The 21,597-nt window shown below is 34.0% G+C and overlaps 1 protein-coding gene across 3 annotated transcripts in view; it reads left to right on the forward strand.

Annotated features, from left to right (window-relative positions):
- Positions 1-21,597, forward strand: part of KCNJ3 (potassium inwardly rectifying channel subfamily J member 3) — a 141,147-nt gene that overhangs the window by 56,648 nt on the left and 62,902 nt on the right. The window contains exon 3 of one of the 3 annotated variants that reach the window (XM_049106269.1): positions 12,379-12,845. The exons of the other annotated variants lie outside the window; for them this stretch is intronic. Coding sequence (XP_048962226.1) covers positions 12,379-12,455 — 77 coding nt within the window. The 3' untranslated portion in view covers positions 12,456-12,845. Of the gene's footprint in view, positions 1-12,378; positions 12,846-21,597 lie in introns of those variants that run through there. 3 annotated transcript variants of the gene reach the window in all.

A 21,597-nucleotide genomic window follows, 5' to 3' on the forward strand; every position in this document is an offset into this window, starting at 1 on the left:
GATTCCTTACTACATACCTTACTTGGACTTTCCTAGTTTTGCACTAATTATCTTTCTTAAAAATAAACTATTAATTTTAGATTAGTGTTGGATTTATAGAAAAATTCAGAGATTAATAGTTCCCTTCTATTTTTAGTTTGTTTCATGAATAATTGTTGATTTCTACCAAGTACTATTATTCCATGGTTGTACTAAATTACATTGATTTGGGGGTATTTAATCAACCTGACATTCTTCAACTAACTTCAAACAAGTATTCCTTCAGTAAATCCTTCAATATGTGGTATATTATCCTTTTTTAAAAAATATAATGGTGAATTAACATACAAGTTTTCATCTATTTATATAAGATCTATTATTCTACAATTTGTTATGTCTATATAACAAATATATACATTATACATATTTTACGTTTGCCAAGTTTAAGACAGTTTCTCTTCTTGAATGAATTTCAGACTGATACTATTTCTGCTTTCAATATTTGATACTGTTTATTAGTAAAGTTATCTGGCTCTGGAATTTTTATTGTAGCAGGGTTTAAAAAAATTTTTTTTTGAGGAATACAATTGACCCTTAAACAATGTGGAGTTAAGGGTATCGACCCCTCCCACAGCTGAAAATCCATATATAACTTTTAACTCCCCCAGAACTGCTTACAACCTACTTATTGACTAGAGCCTTACCAATAATATAAACAGTTGGTTAACACATATTTTGTATGTTCTACATATTATATACTGTATTCTTACAATAAAGTAAGCTAGAGAAGAGGCTGTGAAGAAAATCATAAGGAAGAGAAAGTACATTTACAGTACTGTGCCATATTTATTGAAGAAAATCCGTGTATAATTGGACCCTCGCAGTTCCAACTCAAGTTTTTTAAGGGTCATCTGTAATCAACAGAAGTAATTGTGCATGGTACATATTTGAACTGTATAATGTGATGATTTGATATACCTATACATTGTGGAATAATTACCAAGATCAAGCAAATAGCATATCTGTCACCTCACACAACATAGTTAACTTTTTCTTTTTTTTGTGATGAGAAGATTTAAAACCTACTCTCAGCAACTTTCAAATACACAGTACCATATAATTAACAGCAGTCACCATGCTGTATATTGTATCCTCAGAACTTCTTCCTGTAACTGAACCGTGTACCCTTTCACCTGCATCATCCCATTTCCCCTCCCACCTGCCCTTGACAAACACCATTCTGTTTTCTGTCTTTATGGAATATACTTATTTCACTTAGCATTAATGCCCTCTGGTTTCATTCATGTTGTTGCAAGTGGCAGGATTTCCTTTGTTTATATGGTTGAATAATATTGTTTATATGGTTGAATAATATTCCTCTGTGTGTGTGTGTCTGTGTGTTTCTCTATCCATTCATCCATTATAGGACATTTAGATTGTAGTAGGTGTTAACTGCAAATATAACTTCTTGGACAGATAGAGAACTATTCAGATTTTCTATTTTTTCTTGTATCAGTTTTGGTGAGCTGCATTTCCAAAGAATTTGTGCATTTATTCTAAATTGTCAAATTTATTGATGCAAATCTGTTTGTGATATTTTTGTATTATGTATTTTTTTTTGTAATATCTGTAAGATCTATAATGATGCCTCTCTTTTCTTTCCTGTAATTGGTGTTGTGTTTTTACTCTTCTTTTTGTTCATCAGTCCTGCTTCAGGTCTTTCAACATTTTTAAAGCTTTCGAAGAATAAACTTTTGGATTTATTGAGGTTCTTTATTATACAAATGCCATTTTTGTCATTGGTTTCTTCTATTAACATTCGTTTTTCTTCTAATTTTTCTTCGGGTTGACTTGTCATATTTTTGTACTTTCTTATGACTGATTCTTGACTTGTCATTAAATTCAAAATATTACCTAGTTTTTATTCTGACAAATTTTGTCACATAGGCTGTTTTTAGAATTTAATTGCTCAATTCCTGATTAGTTGAATATTTTACTTTTAATCTGATATTTTAGGTTTCTACAAACATTATTCCGCCTACAAAATTAATAACCAAAAGAAGGAGAATCCTTATGAATATATGTGGCCACAGAAAGTAGTCAAATTCAAATAATTTTTATTTTTATTATAGTATACTAGATTATGTTTAGCATTTTAAGTTCATAAAGCCTGTGAGGGCAAACAGACATTTTATTTTATCCTAAAGTTCTCATTCACATTTTCTTTTTTGTTGTTGTTTGATATTGAATCTAGACTGATATATTCTTTATTGCTTCTTAAGTTTACATAGAAATGAACTTACACAAAAAGACTATAAAAAATATAACAGTTCCATCTAAAAGTTAGTGTGTTAGATTGGACAGTTGGATTTTGATTCTGGCTTTTATTAGCTTTATGATATTAGATAGGTTAATTAAACTTTCCTGCACTTTGTGACTTGGTGATAATTAATATAGATCTAGATATCTGGAAGATTCTACCACTAGTTCTGTTGCATTTTAAGTATGCTGGCATTCTTCAGCACCATCTGCCCTTGAAGATGCTACTTTGAGGACATTCTCTTTTTCCTTTCATTTTTGATGGTTTTTATCATTTTACGTCATGGTTCCTGGATTTCCTGACAGTTTATATCTTTCTGTAAACAGCATATGTGGTACGTTCTTTCTTATTCTCAACATTTGACCAATCCTAGATTCTAATCTCTGTCTTCCTCATCTCAAATCAATGGGAATTTCATGTTTAGATATGGATGCCACCTCCATTAAGTTTTTTATTTTCTTCATTTTGTGTAAATGCAATATGACTTGATACTAGTACCAAAGGGAGTTAGTGATTGTCTATGAATATAAGTAATAGTAGTGATTGTAATAGTCATCATTATAAATATATTAATTACCTCCTGTTTGAAAGTTTTATTTTAAGAACTTTTTGCCTGTTGTTTTATTTTTCAAAAAAACACTGTATTTTGTACTCAAGTGCTGATATCCTCTAGCCTAATTGTGACTCATGTTTGACAATTCAATGAATATCAAATAAATTAATATTTTTATATATTGGGAATATCTTTATTAGATTTCTATAAAACTTGTGTTTATGTGAGAGGATTTTTTACTCCAATCTCCTTTGGGGAACTGTACGATCTTGGAAAAGTTAAAGAACTTAAGATCTTTAGGCTTCTGTATCCTTCCAAGTGAAATAGGTAAAAAGAAAAATGATAATGATAACTTCATAGGCCATTATGAAGACATTAATAATGAATTTAAAAGATACTTTCAAGTGTCAAAGTACCATATAAATATTTTCACAGTAAGTATGGATTTTTCAGAATGAAATACAACATATTAATAGATAAAATAGTATAAATCAAGAGTATAAATCAAGATGTATTTAAATGCAACAGAATGTTCTTTCCATTTCTGTTTTTTTTTTTTCTTGGCTCTTTCTAGATGAGCAACTAAGGAAAGCTGCTGATTTTGTATTTGTGAGCAGTAGAGCAGTATTATAAGTGAAACGAATATTTTTGGGAAGAAGGTTTAGTATTGCGACAGCTGGTTCAGGCTGTTCCCTTATCAGAAATAGTGCTTCTAGACTATCAAAAGTAGGAATAGGAGCTTAAAATATAATTTTCACTCAACCAAGTAAACTCTTTGCCCCTTTTCCCTCTTTAAATTCCTCCTGTATCTCCCAACTTTATGTATAGGCACATTTTGGCTTTTTTCTCTCCCTATGAGATAGCATTATGTGGTATGAAGGAGAAAAAAAAAAAAACTGGATACCTTGCTCTATTTTGTAAGCTTAGTTTTTAATCTCTGATTTTTATGACATCTTAAAAAAATTTCTGTGCTTGGGGCATGTAGGTGGCTCAGCAGTTGAGCATCTGCCTTCAGCCCAGGGCGTGATCTTGGAGTCCCAGAATCAAGTCCCACATCGGGCTCCCTGCATGGGGCCTGCTTCTCCCTCTGCCTGTGTCTCTACCTCTCTCTGTCACTCATGAATAAGCAAATCTTAAAAAAAAAATTCTGTGCTTAAGATTGGAGACATAGCATTGCAAGCCTATTGAACATAATCTCAACCAAGTGAAGTTCCTATAAATCTCTTGACAATAGAAAATCTCGTGATTATTTTTTTACATTAAACTCAGTGTATTTACAAGGGTTTTGGTGGAGAATCAGAATCCCAGAATAAGGATTGTTTTTAGTGTGGTGAGGATGGCACCTCGTCAGCACATTGTTCAGAATTTATACCCAGTGTTGCCTTTGAAAGAAGTAGTAGATTAAATGCAATAGAATAAAGACATGAAGCACACAGGGTAGTGATGTAAGAGCATATCTGGTTTTGAATGTTCCGGGAGGAATTACCATCTTGGACAATAGGTAAAATGTGTTGAGGGATAAAGCTTCTTTTTTGATGTGAAACAAATGCTGATCCCTTTATTAGATTAAATAATAAACTGGGTATATTGGGAGCCCAGTTTAAAGCAAAAGGGTGCTTTGAAAGTATTTGTCATGACAGTTCTTTTTAAGTTTTTTCTTTAGGGCATTATGCCTAGTGATTTCAAGTTTGCAGTTCACACTGTTGATTGGACTTTTGGGTTTGCCCTAGAGGCCTCTGACAGCAGTAAAACAAGTTTCATAAATAAAGAATTAAAATGCTGATGGAAATTCTCTGTTTTTGCTGACTCATGAACAGATGGTACTCCTAATCCTTCCATTAAATTCCCTTTTATGATGTTTGTATCTGTGCCCAACCCAGAATGAGTGTCAGAGCTGTTAAGTACAGGTTTGTGTGGAATCGGATTGAACCTTGGAACAAACAGTACTGGAACAGTCTTGTCAATTCTTAGTCCTTTGTGGAATTAAACAGACACCTCAGTCCAGTGTTTGGACCAAGGATAGCTTTCACATGTACCAGAAGGATTTTGCAATTTTGATATCAATGTGGTTCTGGAAGTCTGCTTATTACCATTAGATCTGGTTCTTTTTAAATTTAATTTTAAAATATTTTAAAGATACAAGTGAAAAGAAACATTTGCGTATCTCCTATGCAAAATCTAACAGTTGTTTACTTTAGGAAATACTTGTTTCAGATTTTGTGTTTTAAGAACACAAATAACTAGAACCTAAATATACTTTTCTTTCCATTTCTTCATGAAAAGTTTTTTTAAATGTCATTATATTTATATGCTTCCTTATAAATAGTGATTTTCTGTTTTTATTTTTATTTTATTTTTTAAGATGTTTTTATTCATGAGAGACACTGAGAGAGAGGCAGAGGCACAGGCAGAGGGAGAAGCAGGCTCCATGCAGGGAGTCCAATGCAGGACTCGATCCCAGGACCCTGGCTCAACCCTGAGCCACCCAGGTGTCCTGCTTTTTCTGTTTTTAAAATGCAGGCAAATTATATCATTCACAATTTGCTTTTTTTTTTTTTTTAACTTCATTATATGTTGTGGAAACTTAGATTTTGTTCCTGCATTTAACAGCTCTGTAGTCTTCCATGGCATGAATATAATGTTCATTCATCAATGTTTTATTGATGGATTGTTTGTTTCCAGTTTTATGTACTACAGGCCTTGCTGACTGAATATCATTTTAGAAAGATGAGACAGTTGTTTAAAGCTACAAACTGTTGAAGGAAATGCAGGGTGGTAGGAGTGTACCTCAACAGATTTTCTAAGTACTATAACACATTGCCAGAATTGCTTATTATTTTATGACTTGTAGACATACTTTGATTATTTTGGATATAATCTTTTATGCAGTATGTGTTTTATAACTATTTCTTCCAGTTTTTGGCTTTAAACATTTATGGAGGAGTTTTTGTAATACAGTAGATTTCAATTTGTTGTTAGATTTGCTGTCTTTCTTTAAAATTAGTTTGCTCTTATCTTTGGAATCTGTTCTTAATCTAATAGTCTTAGGGCATTCTGTTTTATTTTTCTAAATATTATAAAGCTTTATTCTTCATTTTCGATCTGTAATCCCTTTTGAATTCATTTATCTGTATTATATGAAGTAATTTAACTTCATCTTTTTTTGCATGTGGATGGATGACTTAGGTAAAAGAAATATCAGATATTTTCTCCACCAAATTGAAATGCTGCTTCCAGCTTCACAAGTTTCTGTTTATACTTGCATCAGTTTTTAGTCTTTTATCTTATTTCAGAGATCTGTCTATATCCCTATACCATCTCCCCATTATTTTAATTACTAGAGTTTTAAAATAAGTCATGAGATCTTATAAAGCATGTGCCCCTATATTATTTTTGACTGTTTTATCTTTTACATAATTTCAGGATTTCAATTTTAGAGAAAAAAATGTTATTGAACTGGTGATTGGAATTTCATTGAAACTTTTAGATGTATTTGGGGAGACTTGCAACTGCATGATCTTTCCATCTTCATATGGTTTACATTTTTCTTCTTGTTTTATGCTTTCTAGGACACTCAAGCATATTGAATAAAGTATATGACATTCATTGACATTGATATTATTCCTATTCTGTACTTTAAAGGGAATACTTTTAGTTTTAATCATTAAATATGAATTAGATTAGTTTTTTTTAATTCTTTTTTTTTTTTTTTTTAATTTATGATAGTCACACACACACACACACACACACAGAGGCAGAGACATAGGCAGAGGGAGAAGCAGGCTCCACGCACCGGGAGCCCGACGTGGGATTCGATCCCGGGTCTCCAGGATCGCGCCCTGGGGCCAAAGGCAGGCGCTAAACCACTGCGCCACCCAGGGATCCCTTTTTTTTAATTCTTGAAGTGAGGGCAGCCCGGGTGGCCCAGCGGTTTAGCGCCGCCTTCAGCCCAGGATGTGATCCTGGAGACCCGGGATCAAGTCCCACATCAGGCTCCCTGCATGGAGCCTGCTTCTCCCTCTGCTCGTGTCTCTGCCTCTCTCTCTCTCTCTCTCTCTCTGTCTCTCACGAATAAATAAATAAAATCTTAAAAAAAAATTCTTGAAGTGACTATGTCAGAGCCTGTGAGAATTATGTAAAATGTGATTATTTTGATACTTTTTAAAATTTACCTTTGGTGGTGGGCAGAAAAATGACCTCTCAAAGGTGTCTGTGTCATAATCCCCACACCCTGTGAATATATTCTTTACATGGCAAAAGGGACTTTGCAGACATATAAGTTAAAGGTCATGAGAGGGGGAGAGTATCCCAGCTTATCCAGGTGGACCCAATGTCATCACAGGGGTTCTTATAAGTGATTGAGGGATGTAGGAAGCAGAGAAAGAGTTGGAACTGATGCAAGTAGAGGCTAGGTTGATGTGGCCACAAGCCAGCGAATGTGTGTAGCTTCTAGAGGCTGGAAAAGGCAAGTTATGGCATCTCCCCAAGTGGATCTAGAGGAAACTCAGTTCTACCAACACATTAGTTTTATACCTCTGACCTCAAGAAATGTAAGACAATAAATTTGTGTTGATTTTTAGCTACTAAGTTTGTGGTTATTTGTTACAGCAGCAAAAGGAAACAAGTGTGCCTTCTGGTGAAATTGCTTTGCAAAGCTCTGATCCGATTCAGTGTGAAGAAGAAAGTGTCTTTACGATTATGTATCAAATAACAAATGTTGTATCTATTTTAAGAAGTTTGTTGCTTTAGTGAAGTTGACCAAGGAGTTGAGGCATACACAGATGTGTCAGCATTTATCAAATGTTCATGTGTGATGGATCCATAGGCCCCTGGGGAATGGGCCAGGGCTTAAGCCAGTTTGAAAATATGAAAGACAATCATTTGTGATAAGTGATATCTGAAGTAGACATTTGAAGACTTGATAGTCACTTATCTACGAAGTTCACCAGCCAGTTCACCTCGTGGGAACTTTTGTGCACGTACATGCGTATGAGTGCATGGGTGCACACAAACACACACGCACAAAAATAGGGTTTATAACATCTCCGACTTCCAGGAGTTGTTAGGAAAAATAAGTTGAGATCGTATATACAAGCTGTCAAGTGATTTACGGAGGGATACGGTAAGAAAGACTCTATTTCCCAAGGCCTACACAGGGGAGCTAGAAGGAGGAAACAAACTGGTAACCAAAATGGAATTGTTCCTTTCTAACTGTGGCCATTACGTTGCATTAAATATTGACTGGAAAATATTATAAGTAACCTCTCCTGCTTATTGGGAAAACTGGGAAGCTTTAAGCTATTTGGCCTAGAGAAAGAAAGGGGTGGGAGATTGGGTAGGATGCAACCGGGAGCAAGGGCTTGGAATGGCCCACAAGTGGTTTGCTGGAAAGTGCAGAGAATTATTCATTCTATCGTGAATTATCTCTTCAGGCCAATTAATTTTTCCAGGACTTAGTCTCTTCCTCTGTAACATTGGGACAGTCCTAAAGCCTGCGGAGCTCTTGTGGTGATGAAATAAGTTAATATAGTGAAAATACTCATCAATCCAGTGTTTGTATTTGTGACTTTGGGATTTAAATTTCTAACAACAATTTTTGTGAGAATTTTACCTAGTTATTGAAAGTTTAAATACATTAGAGTGTACACCTTTTAAATTTGTTTTATGTGCTGCTACCAGAATTTATATAGTCCCTTGCCTGTGGCTACCTACTAAGGCTTAGAAACCAGTGCAGTATGGAGAAAAAAATAAATGCAATCTTTGACTCTCCCATTGGATTTTTTCCTATATAGCATTCTATTTTTGTCCTTTTCAGATGGTTCTGCATAGGTCTAGACTGTTAGGAGTCCCAGTATTTCTTACCAACATGATTATATATTCCTTCTCCTCCAATCACTTCTTCTGCTTCTGAATTATCCAAAGTTATCATTCAAATAATGAGCTGTTCTCCCTCCGTTCTGCTATCAATGTCATCGTCAGCTTACTACATCATTGACTTTTTAAGTATTAAAAATGCTCTAAATATCTCAATTAGTTTTGGACCAGAAGAAATGTCAATGTCTGAAGTAATGGAAGTAATTTATAATGGAAGCTAAAGAGTGAAAACATCTCTGATTATAAAATGCCCTTCTCTTCCATCCTTTCAGGTTTTTTGGCTTGATCAAATTATGCTTGATCAACCTGCAGAATCTTACAGCCGTTCAGTAGCCAACACAAGCTATGATGCAGCCATTTAAGGACTATGTAGACCTTTGTGTAGATCATTTACTTTGCATGCTGTGTCACAGTTTACAGCAGAAGGAAAAGTTGAATCCTGTATATAGGCACTTGCTTCAATAATTAAAATGCTCTTTGTTCTTCTACCCATCTACCACTCTTTGTCCTGGTACCCTAAGAATTATTTGGGTAAAATCTCCTTTTTGATTATATTTCCTACTAATTTCCTTGAGTTACTTTTGAGAATTATTGCAGTTGTCTACACTAGCCTCCATCCATACTAGCTTTCTGTTGATTCATTATATGTACTATGTTCTTAACTATTTAAGAGTATTTGCATGTGCAGTTCTTTTTCTTGGAATGCCCACTGATGCCCTCTACCTGCAAAAGTAACCCATGTATGTACTTCTGCCTATTTAAATCTTTCTGAGTATTATTAATATTTTGTGTCAGAAACTGTTTGTTGGGTATGGTAGTGCATGGGGACTGTCCTATGCATTGTAGGACGTTTACAGCATCCTTGGCCTCTACCCACTAGAGTGACTGTAGCATACCTCCCATTCATGACAACCAAAATGTCTCCAGACTCTGTCAGATGTCCCATGGGGGGCAAACTCACCCTCCATTGAAAACCATTAAATTTAGAGTTTATTGCAAATAGTATTTCCTTATTGAGGGAAAGCTTATGTCCTGAAATTACTTGATTCCTTCTACCCGTTATTCTCAAATTTGTCTGTTGGTTTCCTTTGTAAAACTTATCACAAAAAAATCATGGAATGAATACTTATTGGCATATTTTGCATTAATTGTTTCTGCTATAATGTAAATTCCAGAAAGGAAGTAACCTTTGCTGCCTGGTTCCTCCCCATATTCCTAATGTCTAGCATGCTGCCTTGTGTAGATCTGGCACTCATATGCATTTGTAAACTCAATGAACTTTGATTTTAGTTGTCTTTGTTTCCTACTATGTAACATTAGTTCAGTTTCAACTTAGGTTGTATTGTATTGACGATGTCGTATCTTGGGAAGCTAGGTTTTTGATGGTTGCTGTGATACAAAGCAACTACCATAAGAAAAATCAACATAGAACAGATTATGAGGGTCATGATGTTCAAACTGATTCTAGGATTCGAGAAATGGTTTGGTGACAAATAGGTGTACACATGCCATTAACAAGTAACTGTGGCTATTTAAGAATGGAATAAAAACTGTTTCTCTTTTGATTTCTATTACTGGCTTTTAAAATAACTACCAAATTGTTAAGGACATAAATAATGAGTAGGTTGTTTGAACCTAACTACTTAATGAATAGACAAATAGATATCTCTTTTGGACAAAGGACTAATGAAGAAAATGACTGAGGCAATCAGGGAGTGACAAGGAGAGACAGTTTGGAAGTCTGAGCATTACCCAGTTTAACCATTTCCACTCGAAATGCTTTCTTTTTATAGACACTAGTTTCTAGTTCCTTATATAAGCAGTAACATATTTTAAGCGGTCTGACTGTAATGTATTTATGATGTGATGCATCATGATGATTTGGAAAAGAAAATATGATAAGAAACTTAAAATGGATATGGGCTGCAGGTTTTCTTTTGCCATTATGTTGAAGCTCAATCCTCAAAGAAGATAGGGTTGATTTTAGAAAACTTGGGGGTTACTCAAAACAAGAGGAAGAAATTTTAGTTAAAAAACTATTGTTACTTATGTTTTAATTTCCATAGTGTCTGCCTATTAAGGCTGAAACTAAGAATAAGTTCTACCTCTTAACTGTGTCATTTCAGGAAATTCAACAATCTGCAGTTCCCAGTATTAAACATACTTACAACAGATGCATATAATAATGAGCTTTCTTTTACTTTCTCACACCCTCTCCTTAGTTCATACCTTTGCATAGAACTCCTCTTCTCAACAGTTCTCTTTGAAATTCCAGATACTGTGCACCAAACTAGCTAGTTAGCAATCTGTATCATGGAGACTTCTTGGAAAGATGACTAGAAGTCATGTGGGTAGAAGTTGTCCTAGCCCTGAATTCTGTTCCAGCACAGCTCTTGGAAATGGGATACATCATATTTGGCAGATTGAAGAAACTGAGAAATAGGATTTTTTGCCTCAGTTTTTTTTTTCTTTTTCTCTTTCTTGCCTGCAGTGTTTTGAAAATGTATTATTGTGGAGTATCTTGATCATTTCATGCCATTACTAATGAGATGATTTTCTGATGTAAGGGAGTTGCTTTCTGTTTCTGTCATCCAATCCTGGTTATTTTTAAAGATTTTTTTTTTTTGTTTATTGGATGTAGGTTAGGAATCATAAAAATCAATAAAGATCCTGTAGTTTTCATTAACTAGTTTATCAGAAGCAGTGTTGCTATTCTTTACTCTAGTTCCTGGTTGGACTCTTTTAGAGTAAAATACTGAAACCATCATGTTGAAAGTGCCAAAATAATTTGATTTATGTGATATATTTGTGATAGTTAAAATATTAATTTCCTTTCATAAACTGTAGATTTCAAAAAGCTGATTTTTAATAGTCATTTGTTTAAAATAATTTGTTTGGAAGAGGAAAAAAAAACAGGGGAAATTAGTAGTTCTATCCCCACAAAGAAACCAAATAACAAGACTTTTTGATAAATTATGTTGAGACAAGTAAGCAGCCGTGAAGAAAAGAAACTAAATTTGGATCCGTACCTCACATAAACATGAGATGAATTACAAACGTATCAAATATTCAAATATAAACCATGAAAACATGAAAGTACTAGATAAAAACATTGGGGAATTGCTTTGTAAAAATGGAATGGAATGAAAAACTAATTTCATGGTAGTGAGAAGGAATCTACAGGAAAGTTTGGAATTACTGGGCTGGGATAGCTGAAAAGGTAAGAGTGAAGGGCCAAAATAGGGCAGACCCAACCACACGGTTGAAAGATTCTGTATTTTAAAAGGGTGAACCCATTGTACCTTGGGCCAGCTATCAAGAGGTTGTGCTCTGTTACAGGTGATATCAGCTATTTCCCACATGGTTAGAAGGCTCTACAAGTCCAGTGGAAAAAGAATGGACAGTGGTCAAGAGGGAAGTAGATTCTAGGTAGCAGACAATGTTGTTAATAGGTGGCAAAACCATAGCCTTAGGTTGAGATCAGGGGCCAGACTCCGGATCCTTAAAAGAGGGATTAATAGCGAGGTGAGCTATGCCTGTTACTGGATCAGGAACTTGGAACACAATATTAGTGGTAGCTTCGCACAAAAGGTGACTCATCATTAAGTATTTGAATAATATAGTAGCTTAAATTCCTCTTGTTTATGTTTAGGATCAATCACAGAAACCATGTGGTGTTTAGAAAGTTTAGCTCCACGTGTGCTGGAACAGATACAGAGATGGAAATGAAAGAAGAGCTCGTGTCAAGCTGCTAAAAATACATAAATCAATACTGGGAAAGGTGACAGATTTTGAGTGAAGCCTTAAGCCAACACTGACAACCAATCATCTGTAATGAAAGTTTGAATTTAGGAAGAAATCTAAACAGTGATAAATGTTTTACTTATTTTTTTGCAGAGATGCAGGATATGTTTGTATTTACATAATATACTCAGGAGATCAGCCTCATCCTAAATTTTCATTTTCATGTATTTTCTCAATGGGATACTATATGAAATAAAGAGACAGAGCAAGAGATAAAAGATGAGAATGACTATGGGTAACAGCTTCTCAGTTCATTTTTAAAAAATTTATCACTGCTGGAATAAAGACAATTCCAATGTGCAATTCATGGATATTAAAATGCATCATGGAATATGCAATGGTTGAAACACAAGTAATATAAAATCTACATTAACAGTTGGTTTTGTTTTCAGAGTGTGATTTTTGACAGTATGTGATTTTTGACTATACATGGTCACCTTAGTCTAAAACATTTGATTGATTTTAAACATTAACTCAGAAAATCAGAGCAATTTGAAAGCTGAGGTTCATTTTGAATTATTATCCTTAAGCTTCTGCTCTTAGAGGCTATTTCTTATAAGCCAGATCAGAAATGGCAGTGGCAATCTTTTCAAGCCTTCTTGCCTTACCAATCTCAGCGTGACATGGATGGAGCTAGGAAGTATTATGCTAAGTGAAATAAGTCAGTCAGAGAAAGACAAATACCATATGATTTCACTCATGTGGAATTTAAGATACAAAACAAATGAGCAAAGGGGGGAGAAAAGAGAAAGAGAGAGGCAAACCAGAAACAGACACTTACTATACCTTACCTATACTCTTACCTATACCTGATGGTCACCAGAGGGGAGGTGGGTGGGGGATGGGTGAAAAAAGTGATGAGGATCAAGGAGTGAACTTGTGATGAGCACTGGGTCATGTATGTAACCACATGAAACAATATTACCTGTATGTCAATTAACTGTAATTTAAATAAAAACTTAAAAAAATAAAAAGCTCAGAAAGTTTTAATCCCTCAAGCTGTGCAGTTAACCACGTATGAGGATTTTTTTTCACAGAAGTATTTTTACTGACTCAGTTTTGCACTAAAATAATAATTGCAAATTTAAATTTACCTTATTATTATTCCACTAAAATCATTGGCATGTTTAGTGCTCTGAGATATATAATCCATCAGGCCTTAGGAAATGGGTGGCAAATTCCAGTGAACAGATTGGGACAGGACAGTTAAATGTATTAAGTATGGGACCTAACAAGAGACCCTGGATTAAAAGTTATCAGATTTTATATGGGGGAAATGGCATGTTCTACCTATTAAAATTAACCTTTAATTTACATTGTTTTAATTATTTTAATACATTTAGTCTTTGTTTTTAATCTGTAAACACCTCCTTGACTGACTTACTGTATTTCCTCCAAGCATGACACCACGGGTTGCTTTCTTCTTTGTAACTGCTGAGATTAGCACCAAAATATGATTTTTAAGACTGTGTGTGTGAAGGGTGGTGTTAAATCTGGGATATCTTTGGACCATGGCTGTTTTACTAAGTGGTTGGCTTAAGTGTGATTCTGAAAATAGGAATTTGAGGGTAGTTTGAGGACAGCCTTAGGATATGAGGTACCTAGAATTTGGGGACAGATTTTTATGATCTAGAAATGATTTTTGGCTTTGCAATATTTTTCGGTTTTGAGCAGATCCGTGGTGCTGCCAAACTGATTTTTTCTCCCACATGTCAAGAACCGTTGAGCCAGAGTCATGTGAAATTGTGTTTTAATTAATGCCTTTTTATGCTGACTTGGATAGCACTAGTATTCTGTATTTTAATGTTATTTTAATAATTCAGACCTATCCCTTTTTTGGTTGCACATTTTTCCTTTATGCACTTTTAGAAGTTTTAAAGAGTTATTAAAGTGATTGTATGTCTAATATTCATACTTGAAAGCATCTCTTAATATGTAAATTACACCTGCTATAAACATTTGTGTAAATCATTATATTATTTCTTAATACTTTGACAGAGTGAGTTTTTAGATACAAATTCATTAGTCTTCTGCCATTTTTAAACTTACTGTGCAGCTATTAATACCACCAATGCATAATTGTTAGAATGTTTTTCTTTAATTCTGTTCTTCCTTAGTATTTCTATTTATGGCGTCCCAGTGAGCTGCATAAAAAGGTCATCAGATGTGGTTTGACAAATTAAATTGACCAAGAGTAGATATTGGTCTCCTATTTTATTAAATAAAAAATAGTACATAATGCTTTAATATTTTAATTACCTACAAGTAAACCCACTTTCATTTGCCAGTCATCATTTACTTCCAGCAAATAAGGCTTAAAATGATACATCTTCCCAATGAAAAAAAAACTCACTGGTCCAGGACAAATGCTTTAAAGGAAAGTAGAACTAGTTCCCTTAAATAGAAACTAATTTCCATGCCTGTAACTCTGCCTCATTCCATCTCCAAGAATGGCTTAACAACTCTCACATAAAAGAAGGCTGCATGCATGTACTACCTCTTGGTCACTTCATTGATTCAGTATTTCAATTTAAGGTAGTGATTTGTGGTCAGAGAGTCAATGTAATATTTTACATCAGATATTTTTACACATAACAATATTTATTGTACCCCATAATAGAAGTATCCGAAGTAAGATAGTTGATTGGCTTAATGTTTTTTATTCAGAACTAACTAATGTTAAAATTTCTTGCAACATCATTAACTTACTCTAGGATTTAATTATTTAAATTCATCATTATAATGAAAATACTTATTTTTTTAGAGCAATAATGTGCTTTCATTGGTTAAGGAACTAACTACAGTAATAAAGGGGCAAGTATTTTGATGAAATGGTTAAAACTATAATGAGCATTGATGAAAACCAAGCACTCCACTTAAAATTACCAGTGTTATAAGTAATGTGTGGAAGCAATTCTATAATACATGGAAAAAAACTTAGAATTATTAACTTGCTAGAAAAGGGGAAAAGACAGTTTTTTTAAAAAACCATAATTAGCCTTTTTGTCTGTCACTTATTGTAGCTTTTATAATGACAATATAATAATGGGACACTTCTTTATTTAATAAATTCAGATAAACAACCACATGTTTATTCCTCTATTATTTTTAGCCTCTTCCATTGAGTTTATTTTTGCTAACTTTTATTTTTTTCAAGATATGGCCTTCTTCATTATATTTATGGAGTATCACAAAAAATGTATATCTTTCTAGTTGAGAAAAATTTTTAAATATCATGAAGGAACTTAGCCAATTTATTTTTGCTATTCAGGAACCACCATTTTGCAGGACATTTTTGCCAGACCACTTATCTCTGTTTTTTGTATTATATTTCTGTAGTACAGTGCTGCTTGCTTCCCAGAATTCAGTATCTTTTTTTTTCTATGTTGAATATTTCCCTAATACATAATTTCTTTTGTTTAACCTTTTTCTAAATATCACAGACTACTAAAGTATAAAAAATTGCATTTACAAAAAAAAATTGAGTTCAAGTACATTTTATGAGATAAGCCAAAATAAAAAATGATCAAATAACACTGTTTAATTAAATATATTATTGAATTTAGAACACATTTTTATAAGTGACATTATGTAACAATATTTATTTTAAAATCAAGAGAATTCAATGTACAGGTATCCTTCTTTTTAAAAGTCTGCTTTTCAAAAGATCCCTTATACCACTTCACTTTTATGAAAAACCTACATTATGACCTCTTTTCACTAACTAAAATCCAAAGGGTATTTTCTCTTTTACTAAAAAAGGCAAAAAGATAAATAAATAAATAAATAAATAAATAAATAAATAAATAAATACAAAATGTTAAACATGTTTTGCAGCAAGCTTATACAGGGGCAGTACTCACGTGGAACAAGAAGAATGATGCCACCCAGCTCCTTCTATGGGAACTACACTCAGCATCTGAGCATCCAGCCACTGTAGTTTAGAAGTGCATCTCTGACCATCTGGGGTTTTTTTTAAATCTAAGTTTATTTTGTGAATCATTAGCAAGATGTGTCCTAAAGTATCAGAAAAGCCCAGGAGAGGTTATTTTTTGGGGTCTGAGAATGCTTAAAAATTTTCAATATAAATAATGGTAATTGCTTCTTTGCTTTACACCATTTTGGCTTGTGAAAAGTTTCACAAAAAGGCTCTATTTTCAAATAGCAAATGACACCTGCTGTCCCTTTGGGATTTTAAAGAAAAAATCAGCTAAATTATATAAGCATGAGTAATTTCAATGAACATTGAAAAAGCAAGACCTAGGCTAGGACAAACTTGGGAGATAAAAGAAATTCTGGGAAGGGGGGAGAAAACAGTTTAGCTAAACCCAGTTTTTGTCTATGAGGCAAATAAAATTTCCTTCTAAAATACTGAAATTGCATTTTCTTATTTTATTTTGTGTTCATAGTAGCATCTTCATTTGTCAAACCATGAACATTTTAAAAAGGAATTCAGCAGAAGGGATACTTGGTGCTCTGCTCTTTCACTCACATGGTTCCCTTTCTCACCCTCCCTATCGGCCTGAAAGTTTGGAGAATAAATGGGAAGGAACTTCAACAAAAGCAGTAGTTCACTGTTGGTTATGATAAAGTTCTGTGGGTACTGTGGGGGAGGAAATATTTTCTCTACCATTCAAGATTCTTCTAGCTTAGTTAAGAATCAAATTGACATGAGGGATGAATAGAAGAAAATCAGATTTCATTCTGTAGGTATCGAAAATCCACACAGACATTAGATTCCAAAACAGTCAAGCAAAATGAGGTACATAGTCATCCTAAACTAAGGAAAAGAGGGGTATTGGTCTGGGACTTCAAAAGGAATGACTGCAATTCACAAGATGAAGAAAAGGAATAAATGTTTGGTAAATAAATGTTTGTTGGGCCATATGGAAACAAGGGAACTCAAAGAAGACTTTGATTAAACAGGCCTTAGGAGGTTTCTCCCTGGTTCCCAGACCTAGTTCATATTAAATGTAGTTATCACTGTTGACAGCTCTCTTTCTAGAGCAGGTTCTCTATCTAAATTCTTTTAAGCATTGTTGTGGGAAAGAGAACAGTATCAGAGTTTCTTCCTAAGACTTTTGAGCCTTGACTGTTTTCAGCTTAATATAATGAGCCTGCCAAAGTGGCACATTTGGGAGTGGCCTGCCTTGGCCACTACAGTACACATAATATAGTGATATACATATTAATGAATTAATTCATAAACTATTTAAACTTAATGCACTTGAGGCTGAAGATACCAGACATTTCATGGTAATTTTCGAACCATGGTAAGAATGGTATATTTTATAAAACCGGTCCTTTCCATTGTTGAAATCGTCACATATACTTAGTATAGGAAGCATTCTTTCAGTGGCATGGTCATATTTGTATGATATGATTCATAAAGACAGATAAGTACTTTAAAAAACTAATTCTTGACTATATTGAGTTAATATCTAGTTCCATTGAAGAAAAAACATATACTGGAGCACCTAGGTGGCTCAGTGTTTGAGCATCTGCCTTTGGCTTGAGTTGTGATCCTGGAGCCCCGGAATCGAGTCCCATGTCAGGCTCCTTGCAAGCAGCCTACTTCTCCCTCTGCCTATGTCTCTGCCTCTCTCTCTGTGTCTCTCATAAATAAATAAATAAAATCTTTAAAAATAAAAACAAAAAACCAATTTATTGTGGTTAAGTGATGTAAATGATAATCCCTTAAAAATGACAATACTAGGGGATCCCTGGGTGCCGCAGCGGTTTGGCGCCTGCCTTTGGCCCAGGGCGCGATCCTGGAGACCCGGGATCGAATCCCACATCGGGCTCCCGGGGCATGGAGCCTGCTTCTCCCTCTGCCTGTGTCTCTGCCTCTCTCTCTCTCTCTCTCTCTGTAACTATCATAAATAAATAAAAATTAAAAAAAAGATTTATAAAAAAAAGACAATACTAGACATTTAGCAATGTTCCACAAGGTTATTGATATCTTATTATCTTTTGTTTTATATTTTCACATTTGTTAACAATCTTGGCAATAAATAGGAAAAAACAAAAACAAAACACCTCTACATTTTAAAAATAATTCAGAACAGTGGAATTATATTCTAGTATTCTTTTTTAAAATGGCATCATCACACATATCAATCATTCAGTTTCTAAATGTTCTAAAGAAATTTTTTCAAGAAATCTCTCACCTGATTTTCTGCCTCCCCTCCCATCTGCCCCCCCCCCCCCCCACACACAGGGGTCATCAAATTGGAAAGATGCATTTGGAGCATGAGTTAAATTTGTCTGATGGGACAAAATAGTAAACCCACCCTGAAAACATCTCTTCATACACAATACACATAAATAAAAATGTTATTCATAAGTAGGGTCTTTACAAATGGTTTTCATTGAGAATGTGTGGATTGAATAGCAAGAGGCCTCATTAACTCTCTGTGACTAGATCATATTCCTGTTTTTTTTTTCTTCTAATGTATGGATGTGTGTGTAGTGGTGTGTGTGTGTGCCTGTATGTCAAACTTAAGCAAAATTATTTTTTTCATTTTAGTTAACATCACATACATTTCTTGGTTTAGCCAGGTTGACTTTGCTGTCAGAAATTACTGACCCAGGGCAAGCTATACAGCCATCAACAATCCTATGAAATTCGTAACTTATCTTCCTTCTTTTCTGTCAAATCTGTTATTTTTTAAATTTCACCTTTTTCTCCTCTCCCATTTCTTGCTAATGAACTGATACTTTTAATATTTCTGCATCGTGTAGGATATCAGAAAGTGGTGATATTGTTAGTTGAATCAGCAACTACCCTTCTTCTGAACCCAACTGTTCTCTTAACATATGTGGGACTTTGGGAGTGTTTTAACTTTTTTTTTTTTTTTGAAGTGCAGTGTTCATTGATGCTCATTTCAAAGGCTTAAAAGATTTTTTGTATAAACCTACTGATTTTGTCAACTTTAGCTACTCTGAGTCAATTGAACCAATTTAGTATATAGACTAAGTTGACAAAAGAAAACTGAAGGGATATAGGTGATAACTTTATGGTTTCATTAGGAAATAAAATATCAACATGACTATGGAGCTTTAATGGCAAAGAACCTAAAACTAAGTTAATGAACCACTTCATCCACAAACTCTGTGTGCCATATAGTGGATATTCCCTAGTGTGTTCATTGACTTATTCTTTCTTACTTATTCTTCACAACAAGGGGAATAACTAGAAATCACAAAGGAAGAATACTAGCTAGGCATGACACCTGTAAAGTTGTGTTGTCTTCTGACTCTATTGAAAAATCTTTATATCGATCACAATATGATTACTTAAACACTAAAGGCTTCTTCAAAATTTTTCCAATGAAAGGCTTATTTTGTATTTTCACTGAAAGAACTTGTATTTTGAAAAAAAGTAAATTTCAAAGGATTGATATAAAGAAATATTCATTTTTTAAGAAATTAAAACAGTTAATGATCAATTACAGCTTCTGGTTAGTATGCTGTTACCAAGATTACTGTATATGGTCTCATTCATTTGGGGAATATAAAAATTAGTGAAAGGGAATAAAGGGAAAGGAGAGCAAATGAGTGAAAATATCAGTGAGGGTGACAAAACATGAGAGACTCCTAACTTTGGGAAATGAACAAGGAGTAGTGGAAGGGGGGGTAAGCGGGGGGTTGGGGTGACTGGGTGATGCACTGAGGGGGGCACTTGGCAGGATGAGTACTGGGTGTTATGCTATATGTTGACAAATTGAACTCCAATTAAAAAAAAAAAACAAGATTACTATATTGAACTGAAGTACTTAAAGGCCAAAGCAAAATGACAAATCAAGTTGTTCTTTTGAGACTCTTTCAACAATAAATGACAGATCCCTGTTTGGTAAATTTTGCCTGTAGACTGAGATTTCTAGATTAGGAAGTGTTTTCTGTAGTATCACTCAGAGAGTGTTGTTTTTGACCATTTAAGATTTTAACCTTTTTTCAAACTTTTAGCCTATAATGGGGAATTATTATAGAGTTAGACATGCATAGTTTTACCTTAAGACAGTTATGTATGTAAACATGTAAATGATAGCTTCAGGAACTGAAATTATTTCATTTGATTGTTATTGATTTATTTAATCATCATGGTAGGTATTCATAGGCCTCTTTTGAAGAACAATAACTTGACTATATATTTGAGATTGGGCATGTTCTCCGTTCTCTTCCTTTTCTGATGGCAGAAAGAGGTTTATCACTTAATTTGTTCAGGTTCATGGGAAGTAGAAAAGCTTGCAGTTTAGAGACATGGGCTTAGTTATTGGAGGGGGCTAAAGCTTTGTGACCTTAGCAACAAGGGACTGCTATAAAACCCTAAACTTTAGTTTCTTCCTATGAAGTAGAGATACTAGTATTCCTCTCAGTAAGCTCCCATAAGGATTAAATGTGTGTAAATTCCATAGGGACAAAATAGACATCAAATAAAACAGCATTACTTTTTCAAAAATGAAGGAAGACTTATTGCTAATCTATTAGTGGTTTATTCAACTTTTATGTAGTACAGAGTATGTACTACAGTATTTTGACATTCATCACATTGTATAATTTGAACACTGAATGCACAATGATTTGAGAAGTTTAAGTGTGTCAGTTTGAAGTTACTTATCTCTGTCTTGGAACTGGTGTCTATGGAACTTGTACAAAGTAATTGATAAGTATAGAGCAGACTGAGTGATACCTAGCAACTTGAAGTTGTTTAAAATACTTGCTTCTCTAACATGGGAGCTCCCACTACCAACCATTTAATGGGCTTTAATGGGATTTACCAGGCTAGTTTTTAGTGTGATGGTTGAATGATGCACTAGGTAGGAAATCTCCCAAATTAGCTCCCAAGTTCAGATTCTCAAAGAATTTGACTCTTCGTGTGCTCTTCTAGTTATGATTATGATGATGAGGTATTGGAATTTTATTTTCTATGGCCTTCAAAATGTGCCTCAGTGCTATTGTCTTGTGAGAAAGTCAGTTTTCTTATTGTAGGGTAACTAGATATTAATAGTAACAGTATGATAATAATTATATATAATATATAACACTATATAATAGTATATGACAT

This window comes from Canis lupus, chromosome 36, assembly GCF_003254725.2.
Source record: "Canis lupus dingo isolate Sandy chromosome 36, ASM325472v2, whole genome shotgun sequence".
NCBI classification, from domain to species: Eukaryota; Metazoa; Chordata; class Mammalia; order Carnivora; family Canidae; genus Canis; species Canis lupus.